The sequence below is a fragment of the Mercenaria mercenaria genome, chromosome 4 (genome assembly GCF_021730395.1).
Source record: "Mercenaria mercenaria strain notata chromosome 4, MADL_Memer_1, whole genome shotgun sequence".
Lineage (NCBI taxonomy): Eukaryota > Metazoa > Mollusca > Bivalvia > Venerida > Veneridae > Mercenaria > Mercenaria mercenaria.
Window position 1 is genome coordinate 61,980,812 of NC_069364.1, and position 24,127 is coordinate 62,004,938.

General features: G+C 34.9%; 1 protein-coding gene across 1 annotated transcript; it reads right to left on the reverse strand.

Annotated features, from left to right (window-relative positions):
- Nucleotides 1-5,130: 5,130 nt before the first annotated feature.
- Nucleotides 5,131-24,107, reverse strand: LOC123551908 (ADP-ribosylation factor-like protein 13B). The gene is made up of 9 exons (XM_053542237.1): nt 23,746-24,107; nt 20,469-20,539; nt 19,221-19,467; nt 14,800-14,905; nt 14,105-14,307; nt 11,336-11,462; nt 6,928-7,672; nt 6,071-6,184; nt 5,131-5,228 (listed from the first exon to the last, which is right to left on the reverse strand). Exons 1-9 carry the CDS (start codon nt 23,790-23,792, stop codon nt 5,131-5,133), a joined length of 1,758 nt encoding a protein of 585 aa, XP_053398212.1. The 5' UTR covers nt 23,793-24,107.
- Between the last annotated feature and the right edge of the window lie 20 nt (nt 24,108-24,127).

The window sequence follows — 24,127 nt, forward strand, 5'->3', positions numbered from 1 at the left end:
TCCTATCAACTTTCATGATCCTAGGCCCAAACGTTCTCAAGTTATTGTCCGGAAACGGTTCAACTGTTCTGGGGCACTGTGACCTTGACCTACTGACCTCAAAATCAATAGGGGTCATTTGCTGGTCATGACCAACCTCCCTATCAACTTTCATGATCTGGCCAAACGTCTCAAGTATGTCGAAACGGTTCACGTTCGGGCACTGTGACTGACTACTACTAATCATGGTCTTTGTGATCTGATGAATTCCTAACACTTTGACAGCCAGCGTCAGTTTGTACCCGTTACTGTCGGGTCATTGTAACCTTGACCTTTGATCTACTGACCTCAAAGTTGAACTTGACCTGTATTTTATGACGCTTCACTTGTGTACCAAACATTATTTAAATCTGTCAAACCGATCTCAAGTTACTGTCCGGAAACGGTTCAACTGTTCCGGGGCACTGTGACCTTGATCTTTGACCTACTGACCTCAAAATCAATAGTGGTCATCTGCTGGTCATGACCAACCTCCCTATCAACTTTCATGATACTAGGCCCAAGTGTTCTCAAGTTATCATCCGGAAACTGTTTGACAGTTCTGGGTCATTGTAACCTCGACCTTTGACCTACTGACCTCAAAGTCGAACTTGACCTGTATTTTATGATGTTACACCTGTTACAGCTTTTCATATTCTTCAGCTCCTACCATGCAAGTCCGATGGGGTAAATCAGACTGACAACACCTCAAACTGTCAGTCTGTCACCAAGGTGATTTTTAGGTATTTGGAACCTAAATAAAGTGTATTAATAGGATAGAGATTTATATTACAAAAATAATGTGGACCAGTAACATTTACAGACCCTGTAGTGAAAATTTGGCAATAAGGGATGGCTCTTACTTCAGATAAATGTAGCACTGATGACAATCATTATAAATGGTGATGAAATACAATAACAACAGTAACAACATGAACAAGAACATCAACATAAAACTGCATACAAAAATTAACTTTATGCTTAATTTGTGTCTACCCTTGAAATTAAAGTTGCTTTCAATATTTTTACTACGTATCCTTTTAAGTCTATTTTACTAGATTTCACTACATCCAATGTTAAGATCAGATCTGTAGTGATATACTGTCCACTTACAAGACAAAAGTAATTTTTTCATGACACAGGCCATCTTCATTATAAAACTGAAATGAGTAAATATAAACTCACTAAAATCAGTCAATTCTGAATCTAATATTTAACTTTAAACAAAAATTACAGTAATTAAGGGTGGCTTGAAAATCGCTCAGTGAATCATCTCGTGGACAGACTGCTGAGAAACCAGGGCCTGTCATCATCAAAGCTTAGAAAGAAGCATGAAACATAAGACTTAAGAGCAGCAAATATATTTGCAATAATTTATCTTACTGAAGACATTTTGCCGAAGATGTCTGTATCTGAACAATGAGTTTCATTACTAACTGTGCTAATTTAACAATGACAGAAAAAAAATGAAAAAATAACATTTTGTAACCCAAGTCTAAATTTCAGACCAAAAACACTGAAGAATACAAGCCCAGGTTATGGTACACAGAATAAACCTGTTAATTTCTACACTCACAGATGATAAATGAAATGTCTATGCATTGCAGTAGTAAGACATTGCAGAAATAACTGCTTTAATATCAACAAAGATATGCACATATCTAATAATCCTGGACAACAAGACTTACATATCATACTATCTAGGAGGGAGAAACATGACTGTGAAATATACAAGATACACACCTTATGAATTTTAACTAAAGGTTTTTGCATAAGGAAATACCTTGCAACCATGCACTAATGTATACACAATAAATACTGCACATGAATTCATATCTAGGATACTTATGTTTACTGGGCTTTAACCATACTAAACAGCTGCACCTTTACAATGAAAATTTATCCACCAGTTAAGTCCCTTGTTAGACTCAGCAATTTGATAAAAATGTGAAAACATGATTTCAGTTACCATTATGCTCCTACATTATTTCACCTGTCTTAATGATGCTACATTATATTTGTTTCCACTACTTTTATATTATAACATTACTTAAGCTGTCTTTTTATGCTAAATAAATCCAGCTGTCTTTATGATATAAAACTATTTCCAGCAACTTAACTCTTTTAGTTACATTATTTCAACTATTAATCATATTGTTATATTATTTCTCTACCATTTTGTTACATTATCTTAGTAATCATTATGTTATTACATTTCTTTCTCTATCATTACTTTGTGAATCTTTTACTCTATTATGTTGTTACATGATTCAAGTTGGCATTATGTTGTATCATGTAGTTTCATTTTATAAGCAGGCATTATGTTGTTACACTTCTCTCTATTATATTGTTACCTTATTCAAGTGAGTATTACTTTGTAGCATTTTTTTCTCTATCATGTTGTAACATTATTCAAGTGGGCATTATTTTGATACATTTTTCTCTATAATGTTGTTACATTATTCTTCATCATGTTGTTACATTATCCTTTAGGTCATTATGTTGTGACATTACTTCAGCTAGTACTATCCTTGTATTATTACAATGTTTAAACATAATTTCTATCCACTAAACAAACTACTCTACTCTATTTCCTTGTATAACATAATCTCATTGTTATCTACATAAATAAACAGTTTTCACACATGCATATAAACTTAATTTACACTGAACATTTACCCCAGCTTCATACAGATATCAAAATAAAGAGAGCTAAACTACAGAGAAGAAATGCATACAGTACATCATTTAATGAGGTTGAGGGACAATATATTCATGTACTACATGTATCAACACAAAAAGCATGTACTGGAAAATAATATCTTTGTTAGGCAATGTGTCTTTGATTAAATCAATGAAAATATAAATATGATGTAACAATAAGTCACAAGTATAGCAAAATGTACCCATTAAGTTAACAAAATTTAAATTAGTGATTTAGGCTTATTTTTTCAAACGAGAGGCTATATCATATCTATTATTCAATTCTATATTTTTTGTTTAAATTACACTAACATTAATGTACAGAAACTATATACTTAACACAAAACTTTTAACTTTCCTAAAGCGACACATCAATAAAATATTCAAGAAATGCTTTTGTTTTTATCTTCAATGGTAAAATCTTATTTTCTAGACTATACTTGGCTGTTGGGGAAAATTCCATTTCATTTAGTAAATGAAACTGAATAGAAAACAAGCATGCTATCGAAGAGGAAAGGTGAGCACCTACAGTCTATAAATTATGATCATCTAGTAACCTGGGCAAAATATATCTCCAACTTTATATTTCATATTTGCATATAAATTTAGCAGAAAAATCTATATAGAATCCTAATATCACAGATATGCTTCCATACGTGCGTTCGTAGTCTCGTCTAACTGTTTCTGAGGAGAAGAAGTGGGTATGTTCCACATGTTACAACTAACTTTTTTTCTAACAATAAAAACTACAACTTCCAGTATCTTTGATATGTCAAATATAAAATACATTTTATACACGATACTGGTTACATAATTGTAATCAGTAATAGTAATCAGCTGAAATCAATTAAGGTAGTGGACCCGTAATGACAAATGGCAGGTTACGTATTCTCCATATGCAATTTTGGCATTTTCCGTATTATTACAGAATACCATGTGTGCAAGGAGCACTATTTCATCCAAAGAATGCCAAATTCTGTAACAATATACAATTACACTTAAGTTGCAGTGTGTCATTTCAGGCTGGCTACCTTAAATTACAACAATATCATTATCAGACTCTCTGCAAAATTTAATCAATCCGTATACAGTTGAATATCGTTACCTCGATATCGGTTAGCTCGATACTCCGGTTAGCACAATGTGTTTGAGATGGTCCCGATTTTTCCCTATTTATCTTAATGTAATTATTTATCATTACCTCGATATGATTAGCTCGATATTTTGTTTAGCTTGATGAGATTTTCAGTCCCGTGAACTTACCTATACTGTTATTCCACCTGGTTTCGTCGATATCACAGCGTGTCAAAAAATATCCATGTTATTTGTAAGGTGTGAAAATCAACCTATTGTTGTCAGGCGATGTATTAATCATATTCAAGTTAGTTTGTGTGTTTGCTTTCATTGTTATTTAAATCTTTAATCCAATTTAAATGTCAGGAAGTTATTTAACTCCCAATAATAAGTCTTATAAAAGCAGGAAAGCTGTTTTCCAATATAACAACTAATTTGTATGGAATATTTTGTTTGACGGTGTAAAAATCTGCCATTTAGCATTGAGTAACAATCTGTTAACTGGCAAATTTTCGTTATCGAAGCAAAGTCAAAATGACTACTCAACTAGGAACATTACCGCTGCATTCAGACCTGTTTAGGGAAGGAATAAAAATGCTAATGTTTAAATGTATATTTTAAAAAGATTAAAAAGTTGTATGTATCTATTTAAATAAATTAGGATGCTTTATTTGTCAATAAGATTAAAATCGTATTTACGTTTTATATTATTTCTTTCCCCTTTAAAAACCTCTGGAAGAAAGCATATATGGATATAATGACAATATAGACGTCTGACAAAAGTACAAAGTAGTCCCAGATATCGTCGATATCGTTACGTCGAACTTCGGATACGTCGATGCAATTTTTACAGTCCCTTGAATATCGAGGTAACGGTATTCGACTGTACTTGGAAAATTCTTCCTAAATTATAAAAAAGACACTTTAAATATATCTTTTGACTGTGGCAAGCAATAAATTTCCTCACTTTGTCTGGTTTGCTTATATATATCAACTAAATGCATGCAGGAACAATCAAAACAACATTATGCTTGGACAGAATGGGGTCATTCAAGTATCTGGTAGGTCTAAGTTTTCTTGTAGTTGCCATATGTACTCGAACAAATGTTTACAACCTCAATCTTTGAAAACTAAATGCTAATCCATGTCTCTGACAATGCAGCCAAATGTGTAGGGTGACATTTTATTGCTTGTTACAGGCAGAACTGTTCAATTATGACTGAGAATAAACAAGTGGGTTTTCCACCTCCAATTGTAATGAATGGAGAGTATTTCAGGAGAAGTGAGCAACTCTTATCACAGAAATATAATTTCTTTATCTATAGGAGATTCTCATCACAAAATTAGGTCATCTTCGCTGTCAAAGTTTGGTCCAGGTCTTCGGAACTGCTGAATTTCATCTGCAGAAAGGTCTTCCGCCATTCCCCAGTTAGCTATAAAATAAAATATTTTACTTTAGAAACATAAATTAATATACACTGCCTTGGGTGAGTATACTTCATGACCCTCTGTTAGAATGTGTGAGCACTATTCCACAAGTTGATGTTAATTTCCAACTGTAATTCAAGAAATTTATTACCTTAATTAAATACAAAATAAGACAGATCCAACACTGAAAGCAAAAATGTCAACGTATATCTAGTCTTAATATGTGCAGTTTTCTTTTGGTATAAAGATCAATGGTTGTGGTTTAAGTACAAGGTTTGAACCTCAATAAGGAAGATTGTTACATACTCGTTTCTATTCCCTGTTAAGTTACACTGGTACCGGAAACGTCAATATTTTTCCATACACTGACGCCTGAATTTCATATCGGGTGCGTGACATAATTCAGTGCGTGTTGTTGCACTATTTTTTTCTATTTAGTTCAGTATTGTCAATCCTATTCAGGCTATTGAACAAATTTATGATATTTACATTATATTTATACGTGTAGATGCGTATGTAATAAAAAGGTTATTATCTTTGCATCAGGAAATATGCACTCGTCCTTCAGCTAAAGAACATTGCGCTCCTAAAGTTGCGCAATATTTCCGCTGAATAACTTGTGCATATTTCCCGATACAAAGCTAATAACCTATAAATATTGACGTTTCAGGTTCCATTGAAACTTAAAAGAGTTATTAATTGAGTATGTAATAAAACATATATAAAACAACATGGTCTGGTACTCACTGGTAGACATCTTCATCATCCAGCATTGTATCCTTGGGCTCAGACTCTCAATTACCCCAGGGTGCATAGATTGTTGTTCTTTGGATTTGTATTTTGGTACTTGGTGTGACAGCTTCAAACTCATCGTCCGAGGGAGCTAGTTTGTTCTTGCGTAGATGTTTATTCTTCTTTTTCAGCTTCTTTACTGGAGTACTGGCTCTCTCTTCAGTATCACCTGAAATATTTCATACATCTTACAAGTACCTTCACATTTCATAGAAAAATATCCACACTACAGAGGAATACAAATTTTCTATCACTGCAGTGTCATTTTAAAACTACCTTATATATGCAAACTAAAGTCATGCAGAGCATAATGTACATTTACATGTCCTGAGCATTACTTACTACAGACATCAAAAACATTTTTCATTCTCATTTGAAAACTTGTGTTTTACGTTACTTGAGTAAACGGTGAATAGGTATCTAGTAACTTGAATATTACATATAAAATTTTAAGTATACTTTGAATGATCAATTTTCACGAGGGACTAATTTTCGTGGACTTTGTGGTTGAGTCAATCCACGAAATTAAATCCCAACAAAGAAGTTAAATGAGCCGTGCCATGAGAAAACCAACACAGTGGCTTTGCGACCAGCATGGATCCAGACCAGCCTGCGCATCCGCGCAGTCTAGTCAGGATCCATGCTGTTCGCTTTCAAAGCCTATTGTTATTAGAGAAACTGTTAGCGAACAGCAAGCATCCATGCTGGTCGCAAACCCACTTTGTTGGTTTTCTCATGGCACGGCTCAAATACACATTCATTTTAAATTTAAAGGTACAAATACAGAATTCTATATCCTTGTGAAATTAGCTGTTTTGGTAAAAACCATGGCATTTCTTTCCCATGAAACATGTGATTTTACAGTATTTAATGTCAGTTTAAGTTCGAATGATCTGAATCCAAAAAGCTTACCATTTGCAAGTCTGCCATCTGGTGAATCTCTTGCACCGTTCATATGACTAGCGTATGTATCTGTATCATTATCTAAATGCTGACTGAGTCTAAGGGTATCAAACCCTTCCTCTCCGTCTGACGATAACTGCTGTTTCTTTTTCCGCGTCTTCTTTTTTCTACCACTATCTGGGGACTCTTGCTTGTGTTTGCCTTCATCGATGTACAACCCTCTACTTTTCCTGAAAATATCACGTCTCCCTGACGAATGAATGACTGAATCCGTATCTTCATCTTCATCATCATCACGATGAACAGATTCTACCTGAATTCTTGACACTGATGAGGTTCTATGTGCATCTATATTTCTTCCATTGTCATAATCAGCACCGTCATATGACTGAACTTTATTTTTCAGCTTTTTATTTGGTTTCTTTCCCCTATCTGACGACACAGGACTACTATCTGCAGTTTTACCATTAGTCAGACCCTCTAAGGGAGGTAACAACTGTCTACCAAGCCTGTGAGAGTTACTTCCCTCTTCTTCAGTACCATACAGACCTCCATTCATCCAGCCAAGTCCTAACAGTGACCTAGATGACCGAGGTGCTCTTAAACCATCATCATCATCATCAGCTGTGACTTTCGTTGTAGTGTTTGATTGTTCATTTAAGGTAACTTTAGTTGATTTTTCTTGATTTTCAATTTCTTTTAGTCTTCTCTGCCTTTCTTTTTCTTTGGCCTTTGCTTGCTTATATTTCTCTTCCTGTTGACAGACAATAAAAAGGACTAATCAAAATTGAACAGACAAGTATTACCTTTATCCCTAGAACTATTTTTTTGAATATTACAATAAAGGAAGACACAAGGACAAAAAAGCAAAACATTAATATTCCTCATAGAAGATGACACATCCTATCAAATCTTACAGTAAATCTTGTGTGTTGTTTAAGATTACAAAAATAAATGAAATTTTCTTTATATATAGACAGCACTTTTTGATAACTGCCACTAAACAGTTTTAAGAACTTTATCTCAAAGACAATGATGTTCCCTATATGAATATATGATTTGTTGGGGAAAATACCAAAAGAAAACACCTCACACACTCCGTGTGCAAGAATTAGTTAGTGTGAAATCTGAAACAGTATGTTTGACTCCTAATTTATGTATTAACACAAAAAATACATATCTTACAGCGAAAATGAGTATAAAATTATTTGTTAGTCTCATATGCAACAATCTGCTTTTATTTCTTATAATTAAGTTAAAACCGATATAAACTAGATGTGTGTTGATAGAACACCAGGATCCGATTCCTTTTCTAGAGTGGGGTAGGGTTGGGAGGGAAAGTGGGGTGCTCCCCTCCATTCCTTTTCTAGAGTAGGGTGGGGTTGAGAGGGAAAGTGGGGTGCTCCCCTCCATTCCTTTTCTAGAGTAGGGTGGGGTTGAGAGGGAAAGCGGGGTGCTCCCCCAATTCCTTTTCTAGAGTAGGGTAGGTTTTGGAGGGAAAGCAGGCTGCTCCCCCAATTCCTTTTCTAGAGTAGGGTGGGGCTGGGAGGGAAAGCGGGGTGCTCCCCCCCAATTCCTTTTCTAGAGGTGGGTGGGATTGGGAGGAAGAAGCAGGGGATGGGGGTGGAGGTAAGAGGGGTGAAATCCAAAATAATATCAAAGGTGCACAACATCAAAGGCTGAAAAACATTCCTTTAAAGTTTCATGACTCAAGATGAAATACTTTCTGAAATATATGGGAAACAAAACTTTTAAGCCCATAATGCATACCTCTGACTAACTCAAGGGCCATAACTCTGGTCTTCAAAGTAAAATTAAAAGAAAAAACCAGGCGCACAAATTCACATGATTAATAATATACCTACATTATTTCATGACTCTAGGTGAAATATTTTAATGTGTTTATGCAACACAAACTTTTAAGCGGTTTATGTGTATTTTTCACAAAGTCAAGGACCATAACTCAGGTATGACTGAGTAAAATTCCAAACAGAACACCTGCTGCACAACTTCACATGCTAAAGAATAATCCTCTCATGTTGACTCTAAGATACATATGATAAAAACTTTTAAGCCAGATATGCATAGTTTTTTGTTCTAATTCAAGGGCCATAACTCTGATCTATCTGAGCAAGATCCCAAACAAAACCTCAGGTGCACAACTTCATGTGCTGAATAATAATCCTATAAGGTTTAGTGACTCTAGTTCAAATTCATTTTGAGATACATGCAACTTGTACTTTTAGACCCTTTAAGCATATTTTTGACTAAGTTAAGGGCCATTACTCTGGTCTAGCTCAGTGAAATCCCAAACAAAACCTAAGGTGCACAACTTCACATGCCCAATACTATTCCTATAATGTATGTTTCATGACCCTAGGTCAAACACTTTTTAAGTTATGTGGGACACAGACTTTTATGCTCTTTTATCCATACTTTTGACAAAGTCAAGAGGAATAACTGTGTTCTCAGAATAAAATCCCCAGCAAAAACCTAGGTGCACATCTAAACATTCTTGTAATGTTTCATGACCCTAGGTCAAATATTTTTTAAGATACATGCTACACAAACTTTGAGGTCCTATTATGCCTATTTTTGATTAAGTCACGGGCAATAATTCTAGTCTGGCTCAGTGAAATCCAAAACAAAATCCCAGCTGCACAGCTTCAAATGCTTCTCAACAAGCCTATAAGGTTTCAAGACTCTAGGTAAAATGTCTTTTAAGAAATTCATGCCACAAATTTTGATATACAGAGGGCCACACAAATATATGGATTAAGGCAAATCTAAGAGCACCGCACATATTTTTTTTTTGAAAATATAAAATCTTAGCAATTCAAGTTGAAACAACTTTAGTTTGTTAAAGAACTTAACAAGTGAACAGGATAAAATCCTCATAAGCGGAGAAGCAGAGGTAGCCATTTTGGATTCATAACATTGCAACTGTACGGTATGAAATTCCTATCCATCTCTTGTACTATGAAATACCACTCACTTGGGCATTGATGACTCTGGTACCAGGGCTTACTCATGTCAATTCATGTGTTCCCTGGCAATTTTCCTAATAATTTTTGTTATTGGATCACTTGAAACCCTGTGTAACTCAAAACATTTTGCTTATTCTCTTGTGATTTCAAATGATGGGTGTTTCATTTTAAACAATTTAAAATGTCAAAACCAGTTACGGTTTTAAAAAAACCTGCCCTGTCCTTCCATAAACCTAAAGAACAGATACCGTTGTCATACACAGTGAATTTTTCAAAGGTTTAACAAACTGTGCTTCATTAACTGTTAGCAGTGTTATGAACCAAAATGTGCAAAATGTACCAAAATATTTTAATTTTCTGTAACATCTGGGAGTGGCTGGTGTTTTCTTTTACGGTTTTCATATTTTTCTATCTGTAAATCAGAGAATCAGAAAAGACTGCATGAAATACAGGAATATCAGAAGTATGTACATGGAATACATTCTAGCATAAAACTGCTGCTATTGTTGTTTCAAAGAGGAGTTTAAACAGGAGAGTAAAGTTGTGTTAACAAATAAAGTATATGCTGTTAACAATCTTTTTTATGTATGCTTGTTCCATGGCAAAATGTCAATGTATCACTGTCATATAATGCATAAATAAAACAAGTTTGAGAGAAAACCAATACTAACAGACACAATATTCAGTCATCTCAGTTTTTTTAATGTTTTATGCTAGAATAGCATTCATAGATATTTGCTTCCTATAATTATAAGATCTGCAGAATCCCTCAGAATATGTTGTTGCCTACAACCAGTCCCTCAGGATTATGCAGATGTTATACCACAACAGGTATGCATTATCTCAACCAATCAAACTGGCAAATACAGTGAAACAAAAAATTCAGTCTTACAGGAAATCAAAACTTACAAGCACGTGCAACAATCACATAAATTGGTAGACAAATACATGCAGCATTGAAAGTGTTCCAGCCTACCATAGTATATGTTGCTTCATTTCACATGTTATCTCCAATCACCAACATTTATTTCAGGCAAAAAAAAAACAACTACTTATTTCCAGACCAGGGCAATTTTCATTTAGAGTGGAAAGGTCCTTTGCTTGTTATTTGGGGATAAATAGCTAGATGGGATCAAAAATCCTTGTGTGAAGTAAATTTTAAGGGAAAAACTGTCTGATCTGAGAATTCTTTAGAGGTTAAAAGCAAGTTAATGCCCCCTGCTACAGAAGGAAAAAAAATCACTGTTCCACATCAATAGCAACACAATGCACATATCCTCAAAATTATAAAAACTATGAAGCCTTATCAGTTATGATTCTTTGGGAAACAAAACACTAGAAACAGCATTTCTCTTTTGTGTAGCTAACCCCACATGCGGTTTTCTGCAGACATGTATCACAAACGTCAAGTACATAATCATCTAATGTACCTTTCTCTTTATTTCATCAGAATCAAGTTTTTTCCAAGGATTTCCACCAACAATATCGTCATCTTCATCCTCTTCCTCCACGATATCCTCTCCCAGTTTCTTACGCTCTTCTTCTTCCTTCTTTTCTCTACAATTGCAAATTTGTTTTAATTTTTGACATCTTAAACCAGTCTTAGTATCTGTATCGATTTTGTATTTAAATCTTCTTATATAAAAAAGTGTACTTAATCATAAACCCTAAAAATAGCAAAACGGTACTTAAACGATGTTATACAGTCAAACTGTTACCATATAAACAAGAGGAGACAGCGTGCTCATCTATTCCGATGCTGGATAGTGAAACTGGGCACATCTGAGGAAGTTGGAGCTTTCACCGGAGTGTTTAATGACTCCAATGATGGATGAAGACATTGGACAATAGCTTGAGTCTGTGTCAAAAGTATTAAGTAATAAGAGAGATAAAGATAAAGAGTATCAAAACATTAAATAAGTATAATTCTAAGCAAAACAGGGGGTTATCATTCATGAAATATTGGTGCAAGAGTAATGCACCTTGTGTCATATGATGCAGGTGATGATGTTGAACAACTACTTTAAGTTTAAACCAAATCCATTTAGTAATAACTAAGATAAAGTGAAAGTGCACCAAAACTTTAACCTGCAATTTTAAGTAAAAGGGGAGATAATTCATGAAATGCTGGCGCTAAAGTTATGCTCCTTGTGTCATTTGATGTTGAACAACTATTTTAAGTTTGAACAAATCCTCTCTAACACATAGTGATATAGTGAAAATGCATCAAAATTAACCTTAAATTCTAAGTAAAAGGGGGCATAATTCATGAAAAATTCATGCAAGAGTTATGGAACTTATGTCGCATGATGTGGGTGATAAGGTGGGACAACTATTTTAAGTTTGAATCAAATCCAATTAGTAATAACTGAGATAGAGTGAAACTGCATCACAACTTTAACCAGGGTCCACGCTTTTAGGCGACATGAGCGAAGTGGTCGCTTTTTTTTTTGTAATGATTTCGTTCTGTTTGTACAGAAAAGCAAAACAAAAGTCGCCCTAAAATCCAGCGCCCAAGGCTGTTATCATACATGTTTATCGCATCTACCCGCTTCTAATCAGCTTGTGAACTTCACCTGTCAACAAAATATGATCCACCTATGACCGAATATTGTTCCAATGATTTTTATTAGTCGGAAACATTTGAAACACCAATCAAAACAAAACTGCCTTTCATTGATTTTGTGCATCACCAATAAAAAATGTGTGCATCATGTGTGAAAACAAACAACTAAAAACTGTCAAAAGTTAGGTCGAAAAACAATAAAAAACGTATGTCGGCGCAAGGGACAGTAGCTGATGAAAGGATAAGTATTTGGTAAGTAAGGATAGGCTGCTTGATGTGACCGATATTGAAAAGCTCTGAATAATTATGGTTCTAAATTAAACCAGAGTTGTTCATAATGTATCAATTTAATTGCGGCTGCTGCTCTTTTTTGTAATGGTCGCATCAAGGTGATAATTATGAGAACTGTCTTGCTTTTCTTGATGAGAAATTCAGTCATTCTGCTTTATGCATTGGTTCAAATACTGATGGTGATTTAGTATAACTGTTGCAAACTTACTGCATAAATACAGTTTTACTGCGTATCATTTGATTACATGCTCACTGTGTGTTTGTATTTGTTGCTTGGCGTTTTGTACTTATAAAATATTTTCACTGGAGGGAGAAGTCACTTCTTCCAATTTTTCTGAGCTAGCTTGATCCCTGCTTTAACCTGAAATTCTTCGGAAAAAGAGGGGATAATTCATGAATTTTGGTGCAAAAGTTATAGCCCTTGTGTTATATGATGTGAGTGATGATGTGGAACAATTATTTTAAGTTTGAATAAAATCCTTTCTGTAATAACAGAGATATAATGAAAATGCATCAAAATTAACCTTAAATTCTAAGGAAAAGGGGCATAATTCATGAAAAATTGGTGTCAGAGTTATGCACCTTGTATCACATGATGTGGGTGATGAGGTGGAACATCTATTTTAAGTTTGAATCAAATCCATTTAGATATAACTGAGATATAGTGAAAATACATCAAAATTAACCTTAAATTCTAAGTAAAAGGGGACATAATTCATTAAAATTGGTGTCAGAGTTATGCACCTTGTGTCACATGATGCAGGTGATAAGGTGGAACATCTATTTTAAGTCTGAATCAAATCCATTTAGTAATAACTGAGGTAATAGATTTTTGGACACGACGTGCCAAAACTGACTCCTACATAGCCCCCCCCCCCCCCCCCACCCCACAACATGTTTGGTGGGGGTATAATAACTGAGACAGAAAGTGCATCAAAACTTTAACCTGAAATTCTAAGTGAAAGGGGGGGGGATAATTCATGATATATTGGTGTGAGAGTTATGGCCCTTGTGGCATATGATATGGGTGATGATGAGGAATAACTATTTTAAGTCTGAAACAAATCCATCAAGTAATTACTGAGATAAAGAGAAAGAGCATCAAAACTTTAACCCAGGTACGGACACGGAAGGACGCCGACGCCGGGTCGAGTAGGACAGCTCTACACACTTCGTATAGTCAAGCTAAAAAACTGAGATCTGCATAATTTAACATACAATGTTTTCCTTCTATGGAGTTTAAGGCTCTTCTTCTACAGCATGTTCACATAAAATACTATGATAAATATTTCAACAAAAAATAAACATAATATATATTGTGTCAGGACAAGCCTGTACCAACCTTTCTTCTCTAACTTTCCTGACCCTCTCCCTTCTTTCTTCCTTCTCTTTCTGTCTGATCTGTTCCATAACCTCCACATCCTTGTCTATCCTCAACTTCAACTTTTCGTACATCTGATCCAATAGGCTACATAACCATGTCATACCATCTTTGATCTTTGGGTCCATCTTACGTCCACTGCCCTTTATAGCAGAACACATCTCCTGTAACATAAAGATGAAATTTGAGCTACTGAGGTACACCTCTTGAACAATTGCATTTCTTTAATAGAAATGTGAATGGTACAAAATGTATGGTCAAGAAAATGTAAGCTCAAAAGATTTTTTTAATTAGCACGAATGGAAACGCAAGGTATTTTTGATATACACATCAATATAAGCAGTCTATGCCTCATTTTATAGGACTCGAAGTCAAGTTCTACTGACACACTACAGACAGGATAGGTAACAAGAATCTATTTTGTTAAATTTAAAGTCTGACAGTTTATGTTATATGACTACTTTCTGGTTGAAAACCCCATGTCATTATTTCAAACATGAGCGGCCTGGGTAGAACCAATGACTCTGCAAGCCTCGCAAGCTTCATCATATGTCAATTCAAGCACGGATCAAACTTGCTGAGATCAGGGGCATGTGAGTAAGAAACTATAACCACTTGTCTACAGAGTCACGAAACAAGAATCTGATAATATTTACCAATCTGCTTGGACACTTGTTAACATTGACCAGATATTCGAGGTTTAATTTTTCCATCACATCTACTTCATCTACATGACTCTCCAGGTCAACCTTGTTGCCTAATCTGAAACAGAACAAAGAAGTAGTATCATGTGACTGAAAAGTAACTAGAAGATGCTTTTGTTGAAAAGTGCATGTCTACCCAAATGCATAGTCATATAAGCAAGAAGTCAACAGGGAACAGGAGCGTAAGTCAAAGAGACACTGATGGCTGGCTACAATAGGGATCATTTACTTGGCATGTCCAATCATCCCACTAAGTTTCAACATTCTGGGCCTAATGGTTCTCAAGTTATGAATTGGAAACCATTTTCTATGTTCCGCCCCTGTGACCTTTGATTGAGTGACCCCAAAATCAGTAGGGGTCATCTACTCTGCATATCCAATCATCCTAATGAGTTTCAACATTCTGGGTCAAGTGGTTCTGAAGTTACTGATTGGAAAGTGTTTTCGATGTTCAGCCCCCTGTGACCTTGACCTTTCATGGAGTGACCCCAAAAATAGTAGGGATCATCTACTCTGTAAGGCCTATCACCCTATGAAGTTTGAAGGTTCTAGATCAAATGGTTCTCAAGTTATTGACTGGAAATGGATTTCCACGTTGTCCACTGCGACCTTGACCTTTAATAGAGTGATCCCAAAATCAATAGGGGTCATCTACTCTGCATGTCCAGTCATCCTATAAAGTTTCAATATCCTGGATCAGGTGGTTCTAAAGTTACTGACCGGAAGTGGTTTTCCATGTTCGTATACCTGTGACCTTGACCTTTAATAGAGTGATCCCAAAATCAATAGGGGTCATCTACTCTGCATGTCCAATCATCCTATAAAGTTTCAACATCCTGGGTCAAGTGATTCTCATGTTACTGACCGGAAGTGGTTTTCCATGTTTGTGCCCCAGCTCTCTACTCACTACAGAAACAGTATTGTGAAGTCTAAATATGCTTTAGGGATAAAAAATTTAGCCCTGCCTCAGAAATCACCGACTTTAAATATATTCCATTTGTATTATTTCTAGTTTTGATGCTAGCTTTCTAACATGTAAATAACGTGATGTAGCATCACACACTTAATCACAGTTAATGGTTTGTTTACCAAAGACTAAAATAAATACAAAACTAATGTATGTTAAGTTTTCCATTTTGACACATGGATCAGGCTGTGTATCATGGACAGACTAAGTAAACAGTAGCTTGAGAAATGACAATATTTATCAGGATATAACCATTAGCACTTCATCCACATCTGTCTAATGGCAGGATGTTAGGCAAATAAATATGTCCATTTACAACTGATTAACAGTAAGACCCTGCTATGTAATTTATTCAAAACGAAAAAAGAGACATTTTCCGTGTTAAAGCTAGACTCCAACAAATTTATATTAATGTATTAAAAAATCTGAAAGTACTTTCATTTGTCAGTAATTATAAATAAAGAGAACAAGAGGAAAATGATGGTCCTGAATCGCTCACCTCTTCCCACATGATCCAGTTTTGAGTATGACATCATTTTTTCTATTATTTGACATAGTGACCTAGTTTTTGAGCTCATGTGACCCAGTTTTGAACATGACCTAGATATTATCAAGATAAAAATTCTGACCAATTTTCATGAAGATTCATTGAAAAATATGGTCTCTAGAGAGGTCACAAGGTTTTTCTATTATTTGACCTATTGACCTAGTTTTTTAAGGCACGTGACCCAGTTTCAAACTTGACCTAGATATCATCAAGGTAAACATTCTGACCAACTTTCATGAAGATCCATTCAAGGGTATGGCCTCTAGAGAGGTCACAAGGTTTTTCTATTTCAAGACCTACTGACCTAGTTTTTGATCGCAGTTGACCCAGTTTCAAACTTGACCTAGATATCATCAAAATAACATTCAGACCAACTTTCATACAGATCCCATGAAAAATATGGCCTCTAGAGAGGTCACAACGTTTTTTCATTATTTGACCTACTGACCTACTTTTGATGGCACGTTACCCACTTTTGAACTTGACCTAGATATCATCAAGGTGAACATTCTGACCAATTTTTATGGAGATCCATTCACAAGTATGGCCTCTAGAGAGGTCACAAGGTTTTTCTATTTTTAGACCTACTGACCTAGTTTTTGACCAATCATGACCCACTTTCAAACTTGACTTAGATATCATTAAGGTGAACATGGCCTTTAGAGAGGTCACAAGGTTTTTCTATTATTTGATCTATTGACCTAGTTTTTGACCGCACGTGACCCAGTTTCGAACTTGACCTAGATATCATCAAGATGAACATTCAGACCAACTTTCATACAGATCCCATGAAAAATATGGCCTTTAGAGAGGTCACAAGGTTTTTCTATTATTTGACCTACTGACCTAGTTTTTGATGGCACGTGACCCAGTTTCGAACTTGACCTAGATATCATCAAGGTGAACATTCTGACCAATTTTAATGAAGATCTTGTGAAATATATGGCCTCTAGAAAGGTCACAAGGTTTTTCTATTTTTAGACCTACTGACCTAGTTTTTGACCGCACGTGACCCAGTTTCGAACTTGACCTAGATATCATCAAGATGAACATTCAGACCAACTTTCATGCAGATCCCATGAAAAATATTGCCTTTAGAGAGGTCACAAAGTTTTTCTATTAGTTGACCTACTGACCTAGTTTTTGATGGCATGTGACCCAGTTTCAAACTTGACCTAGATATCATCAAGGTGAACGTTCTGACCAACTTTCATGAAGATCATGTGAAATATATGGAATCTAGAGAGGTCACAAGGTTTTTTTCTATTATTTGACCTACTGACCTAGTTTTTGACGCACGTGACCCAGTTTCGAACTTGACCTAGATATCATCAAGGTGAACATTCTGAACATATTTCATGAAGATCTTGTGAAATATATGGCCTCTAGAAAGGTCACAAGGTTTTTCTATTTTTAGACCTACTGACCTAGTTTTTGACGGCCGTGACCCAGTTTCGAACTTGACCTAGATATCATCAAGATGAACATTCAGACCAACTTTCATACAGATTCTATGAAAAATATGGCCTTTAGAGAGGTCACAAGGTTTTTTTATTTTTAGACCTACTGACCTAGTTTTTGACCGCAGGTGACCCAGTTTCGAACTTGACCTAGATATCATCAAGGTGAACGTTCTGACCAACTTTCATGAAGATCTTGTGAAATATATGGCCTCTAGAGAGGTCACAAGATTTTTCAATTTTTAGACCTACTGACCTAGTTTTTGACTGCATGTGACCCAGTTTTGAACTTGACCTAGATATCATCAAGATGAAAATTCTGACCAATTTTCATGAAGATCCATTGAAAATTATGGCCTCTAGAGAGGTCACAAGGTTTTTCTATTTTTAGACCTACTGACCTAGTTTTTGAAGGCACGTGACCCAGTTTCGAACTTGACCTAGATATTATCAAGGTGAACATTCTGACCAACTTTCATAAAGATCCCATGAAAAATGTGACCTCTAGAGTGGTCACAAGCAAAAGTTTACGGACGCACGGACGGATGGACACCGCGCGATCACAAAAGCTCACCTTGTCACTTTGTGAGGTGAGCTAAAAAACAAAATGATTTGGTGTATAGTAAAAGCTTATAGTATTATGGCAATACTTCCTTATATAAATACTGTGTTTAGAATGTAATATATCTATAAAAGCTTTCAGAAGTGCATCAGAAGATGTCAAAATACAGATTTTGAAATATGACTTTTAATACTCCACGACTTACTTCAGTATTCATATGTTTTCAAAACTGTGATATTCTGCCATTAATCAAGAGGCTTTCTACTTTAATGAACAATGAAAAAAAAACATTTTCAGAACCTATTTCATTGACAAACTGTTATTGCTTTCTTCGTAGATTTCACAGGCAACAAAAAGCTACCTAACACTGAAATTCACTTGGACGAATCTATATTTTCCTGCTTTAACTTCTGCACATCAGCCTTATCAATATATCAATGTAATATTAGTATTACAGTATCAGTTAGTTTATTATTTTAGCAAAAGTTTCAAACAATTACAGTCCAAAAGAAATATTAGGCAATAAAATGATAACTGGCTGTCTCCTCTTAATATCATGTATCATCAGTTTATCAAACAACAACACACTTCTTATGTAAACTGTAAAGCAAAAATTAAGCGCTTCTATAGGTTAATAAAATCTCATTGGGTCATCATGAGATTTCACTCTATGTGTGTATGTTCTTTTAAGAGTTTTAGACCTGTTATAAATGTTCTATTAATCTTCCGAGTGTCTTTGAAAATTTTCATAATTTATGTACATGTAACTAAACCACAGTTAAAACAATTTTCCAGAAAAATAGTTTTAGAGACCGAGCATCAATATAATTAACTTACAAGAGAAAAGGTTTTTCTTTGACTTGTTCATGTCCCAGTAGTGATGTCAGAATCTCCTGAACCTCCTGAAATCTCTCTGGCGCTGCTGTATCAACTACATAGATAACACCATAAATCTCATTGAGGTAATTTTTCCAGATATCTCGGATCTTACGACCCCCACCAAGGTCATACAATGAAATATCATAGTTATTAAATGTGATTTCCTCTCTGTTAAAACCAACTGTAGGAGCGACATCCAGCGTATCTGTAAAAAGCATGAGAAGTTCTACATTAAAACACAGAAGTTAATTTTACTTTTGCTATAAATTATTAACTCTAGGTATCCAGAATAAAATGAGACTTTCTACTTTTCATATACATATTTAAGCATTTCATTTCTGTAAAGCTTGTTTTATCAGTTATTCTTTTCCAGGGTTACCAATCTCCACAAGAATAAGACTTTGTCTGGCCTGCCCCTGTAACATCAATATGTGTTCTATACCAATTCTTTTTACATTGTACTTTATGTTTTAAAGATTATTTCAGTTATAATGCAGGTTAACTTATGGTAGTTCTGCTTTTTGGGATCAATTTCTTTTTACAATGTAGAATTTGATTAAACCCTGATTTTTAGAAAATTTACAATATTCTTTAAAAACCTGGCAACACAGATAGATGGACAGGTGCTTGATTTTAAGCTAGACTCAGTTGAAAAAATTTGGACCTAATGCAAATTTTCATAGTTAGAGTCTATGGGAGGGAAAGTCCTACTTTTGATATTTTTGTGAACAGATTTTTTTCTTTGATATAGATTTTAATAGAACTTTTCACAATTATAAAGTAACATAATTACTGTTTATTACTGAATAGGTCCATGCGCTTTTTTTGTGTGGAGATATTTGCCCACAATTTAAGAGATCCACAAATTTCAAGCAAATTTCAAGGCATTATTTGGAATTATTTTAACTGTCAACAGTTATGTCACCATATTCCATCTTCCAAATAAAAGTCATATTGCTGCTTTTTATAGATGCATTCACAGGAAACCATATATACATGTACTTACATAATTTTTTTTCTATTAAACCGCCTGCTACGTTCAGACTTTATTCTATGTTATCTGGACAAATGGCGTTACACCATACTTCCTGTTTACTAAATGTGCAGAACTACCTTAACGTTTATACATATTTGCAACATTTGTGAATACAACATTATTGTGCTCTTTGTCAGAAATACATATTAAAAACTCATCTGTATATTTACCTCCAAGCAATGCTTTTGTTGTTGTAGTTTTACCAGCACTGTCAAGCCCTAGGATAGCCAATTTGACTGACCTATAAACACAAAGTAGACAGGTACATACCAGTAGGCATAAATACCAAACCCCAAATACAAGTTCAGTGTCATAATAAGTTCATTTTAATAACGCTTTGCCAATGTGCTCATGCACACCCGCTCAGTGAATAGCAGTCTTAGTCCAAAGATGCACCAAAACACAATTTCAACTAACTGACAATGTACCAATATTTGAAACTCAGATAGCATATTGAAGAAGTCATCAAATGGACGTCAGTTTAGTCGTAAAGACTCGACTGCCAATCCAGAGGTCAGGGGATCCAAACCCAATCCAAGCACTGGAAAGTTTAAACCTGTAGACCTAAATGGGCAAATTACCATAAATTAATTTTTAAGTTTTAGGTAACGAAATACTTGTATAACATCGATTCTTTTAAGCCATTAGCTCATCCCAACAATAATTTAGTATCCTCAAGAATGTGATTTTCAATACAGATAACTCGCCAATAGCGGGTTACTATCAACACTTTTAGCATGTGGTGAAGAATGTTTAGACTTTCATGATATCTAAACTTACTAACACTTAAAACTATTGCTCACATTCATTTAAAAGTTTGATTTATTTGAATCTATCTTTTATGTCTGAAGTTATAATGAAATATTTAAACCTGTACGATTCACCAATAGGGGGTCACTTTTGCCAATAGGGGGTCACCTAGTTTATCATATTTTCTATCCATTAAAATATTCTTTTCTTTTCTGACAAAACATGACTGTGGTATTGGAAATAAACATTTCAAGGCAGAATATAATGAGAATCAGTATGTTTACATTTCAAAAGGGAGATACTAGGTAAAAGGAATATAGTGCTAGTTTTCACAGTTGTGTTTCTAAGTAGCACCAACTATATCTAAAACTAAAGTCAAAATATTGATGCACAGAACCTTATTCATTTATCTAAATTTGCCAGTTCAAACCATTATTACATCAAATCAACCATTGATTTGTATTTTTAAGCAGAATAAACAATCTTTTGATTATCCCTGATATGGGTGACCCTTTATTGGCTAAATGGCTGCCTCTGCTTGATGGCACTTTTTTTCGTCAAAGTCAGTCTAAAATTCATAATCATATTATTCCTATGAAAGTGTGTGTTTCACTCTTCAAAATGGTACCAAATTTGTGTGGTTTTATCTAAGAAACTGTGAGGTATGCTCAAAAATATTCTATTTCGAAGAATTCAGGACTGCTAAAATCCAAGTCAGGAAACATGGTTGCAAGAGTTATCTACTCATGAACTCAAACTCATTAGATTAGATCCATCTTCTTTCGTGCAATAATTGCTAAGTGATAAGTTTATATTACTGGATACTTAAACATTGTATATTCCTGCCTACCTAGCAGGGAAAGTATACATTTGTCCTAGCACGCGCCGGGGATAGATATTCCTGTCTTTCCCTAGGGAAAAACCTTGTCTAAAACAGCGTGCACTAAGGTGACGTCACATAGTACTGGCACTATTGTGACGTCATAAATTTTATAAATAATGTCAGGAAATACCCAAATCTACTTGTCTCCACGATCTATTTTGAACGTGATAGGCAAGAAAAATGATCTAACACGTCTGCCTGTGTAAGACAGCTGTTTTCCCAACCCTCGGGAAAGCGTGGATAAAAACCCTTGCTAACGCTCGGTTTTCCATTCCACACTGTCCCTCGTGTAGGGAAAACACCGTCTTACACAGACAGGCATGTAAGATCCTTATACTCTGATACCGTAAAAACTCGAATATATTACACTAGCACGTATATTACGCACCCCCGATCTTGTATCAAAATCTTGGGAAAAATGCTTACATTGGAATATATTACGCACGGAAAAATCAGTCAGAAAACGTAGTTTACAAAGTCGAAATAGGCCATTAGCGGCATGCGTAAAAACGAATTGTCGTGAAAATCGCAATTGCTGCATAATCGGTTACAGACAACAGTGACAATATCTGACAGACAAATCAGTCAGAAAGTCGAAATCGGCCATTAGCGGCATGCGTAAAAACGATTTCTCGTGAAAATCGCAATTGCTACATAATCGGTTACAGACAACAGTGACAATATCTAACAGACAAATTCTTTCTAAAGTATTTGAGAACTTTCTCAAGCTGTCAACACCTTAGTACACTTTAACTGACGTGCGAACAAACATCTCATAATTATGGGCACATCAAACAAGAAAATCGCGGCTAATTAGCGTGTTTGTTTAACAATGTCGAGGCGATGTATTGATCAGTAATAATTTGCTGGAAATAAAGAAATAACAAACAATCTGTTTTAATTGCAATTTATTTGCATCCTTGAAAGATAATGATTTTAATGATCAAACACCTACAACCCGGAACCGCCAAATTTTGTATTTTTCCTGATTATTAAACTGACACATTATCCGGTGCTCTGGATATGTACGATACTTATTAATTAAATTTACAAATACAAAAAAAATTAAACTCACAAATAAAATCAACTTTACCATATATCATCAGAGGTTCCGTTCCGTACGTGTTTTTAGACCCATCCAATAAAACGCTCTTCAAGAGGAGGTTAAAAAAGCACGGCCCAAATTCAAACACATGACAGTTGACAAAATTGTCCGATTTTCGCCGATATTAAATATATACCTTAATTGGTATATATGACGCACCCCTTTGAGAAAATGAAAAAAATCGTAAAAAAACTGCGTCATATATTCGAGTTTTTACGGTATGTATAAGAGGGTTTCACATTTTACTTTCAAGTGACCCGCTATTGGCAGTGATTCTCTATTGGCGAGTTGACTGTAGTCCAATTTAAGTTGCGCGCGATTGAGAATTTTCGGATAGAATATTCTACATGCACTTCCGAGATCCATAAACGGTTACAAAGTGCAGCAGGTTTTAGTGTGGAGGCAACGCAGGGTGATGAAGCAGTAGCCCCAAAACATATTTGTGATAATCACCTAGAATTAAGTAGAAATAAATTTAAGTTACTCCTTACAACTTTTTAATATTAAAGAAATTTTCAAACTTTATTTTTGTATGTAGATATAAGTGCATGTGCCCCTAGTTTTTGACAGTTAAAGTTATGGCAATAAATAATACCAGTATACAACTTAGATCAAATCTATTATGTATATACATGTATCAGGCTAAATTATATTTAGGATGGGGTAGAAAGGAAGGCACATGTTAAACTTATTTGGCTGAAAACAATACCTTTTTGGCTGTCGTTTTTGCTTGATGCATGATATACAGTTTCCCATTCTGCTCAACGTCAACAAATTTTACTTAGGCTATATAATCTTTAAGAGTATCCATCATGTCAATCTGTGTTCAGAATTTCAGTGACTGTAACTAAAGTGTAAGCGAGTAGCTTTTTTGTAAGAAATCAATACTAAACTAAAATCAGATGAGATAACTTTTACAAGTAAACAGATAACTAAAAACTAAAAAGCAAAGTAATTCTATCTCACAATATTGATCTCTTAACATGCTATTACAAGAAAAATTCGAAGAAACTGTTAATGAACAAAAAATTTCATGGTCGCCGCCATCTTGGATACCGTTCGTTGTTTACATCCGTTTGGTACGTCACTAC

What these genes read in the sequence shown, in the direction of transcription:
- LOC123551908 (XM_053542237.1), bottom strand. Translation starts at nt 23,792, where the DNA reads ATGGGAAACTGTATATCATGCATCAAGCAAAAACGACAGCCAAAAAG. An exon ending in CAAAAACGACAGCCAAAAAG is followed by an intron (nt 20,540 to 23,745) that starts GTATTGTTTTCA and finishes TTGTGTTTATAG; the next exon opens with GTCAGTCAAATTGGCTATCC. An exon ending in ACAAGTGTCCAAGCAGATTG is followed by an intron (nt 14,308 to 14,799) that starts GTAAATATTATC and finishes TTTATGTTACAG; the next exon opens with GAGATGTGTTCTGCTATAAA.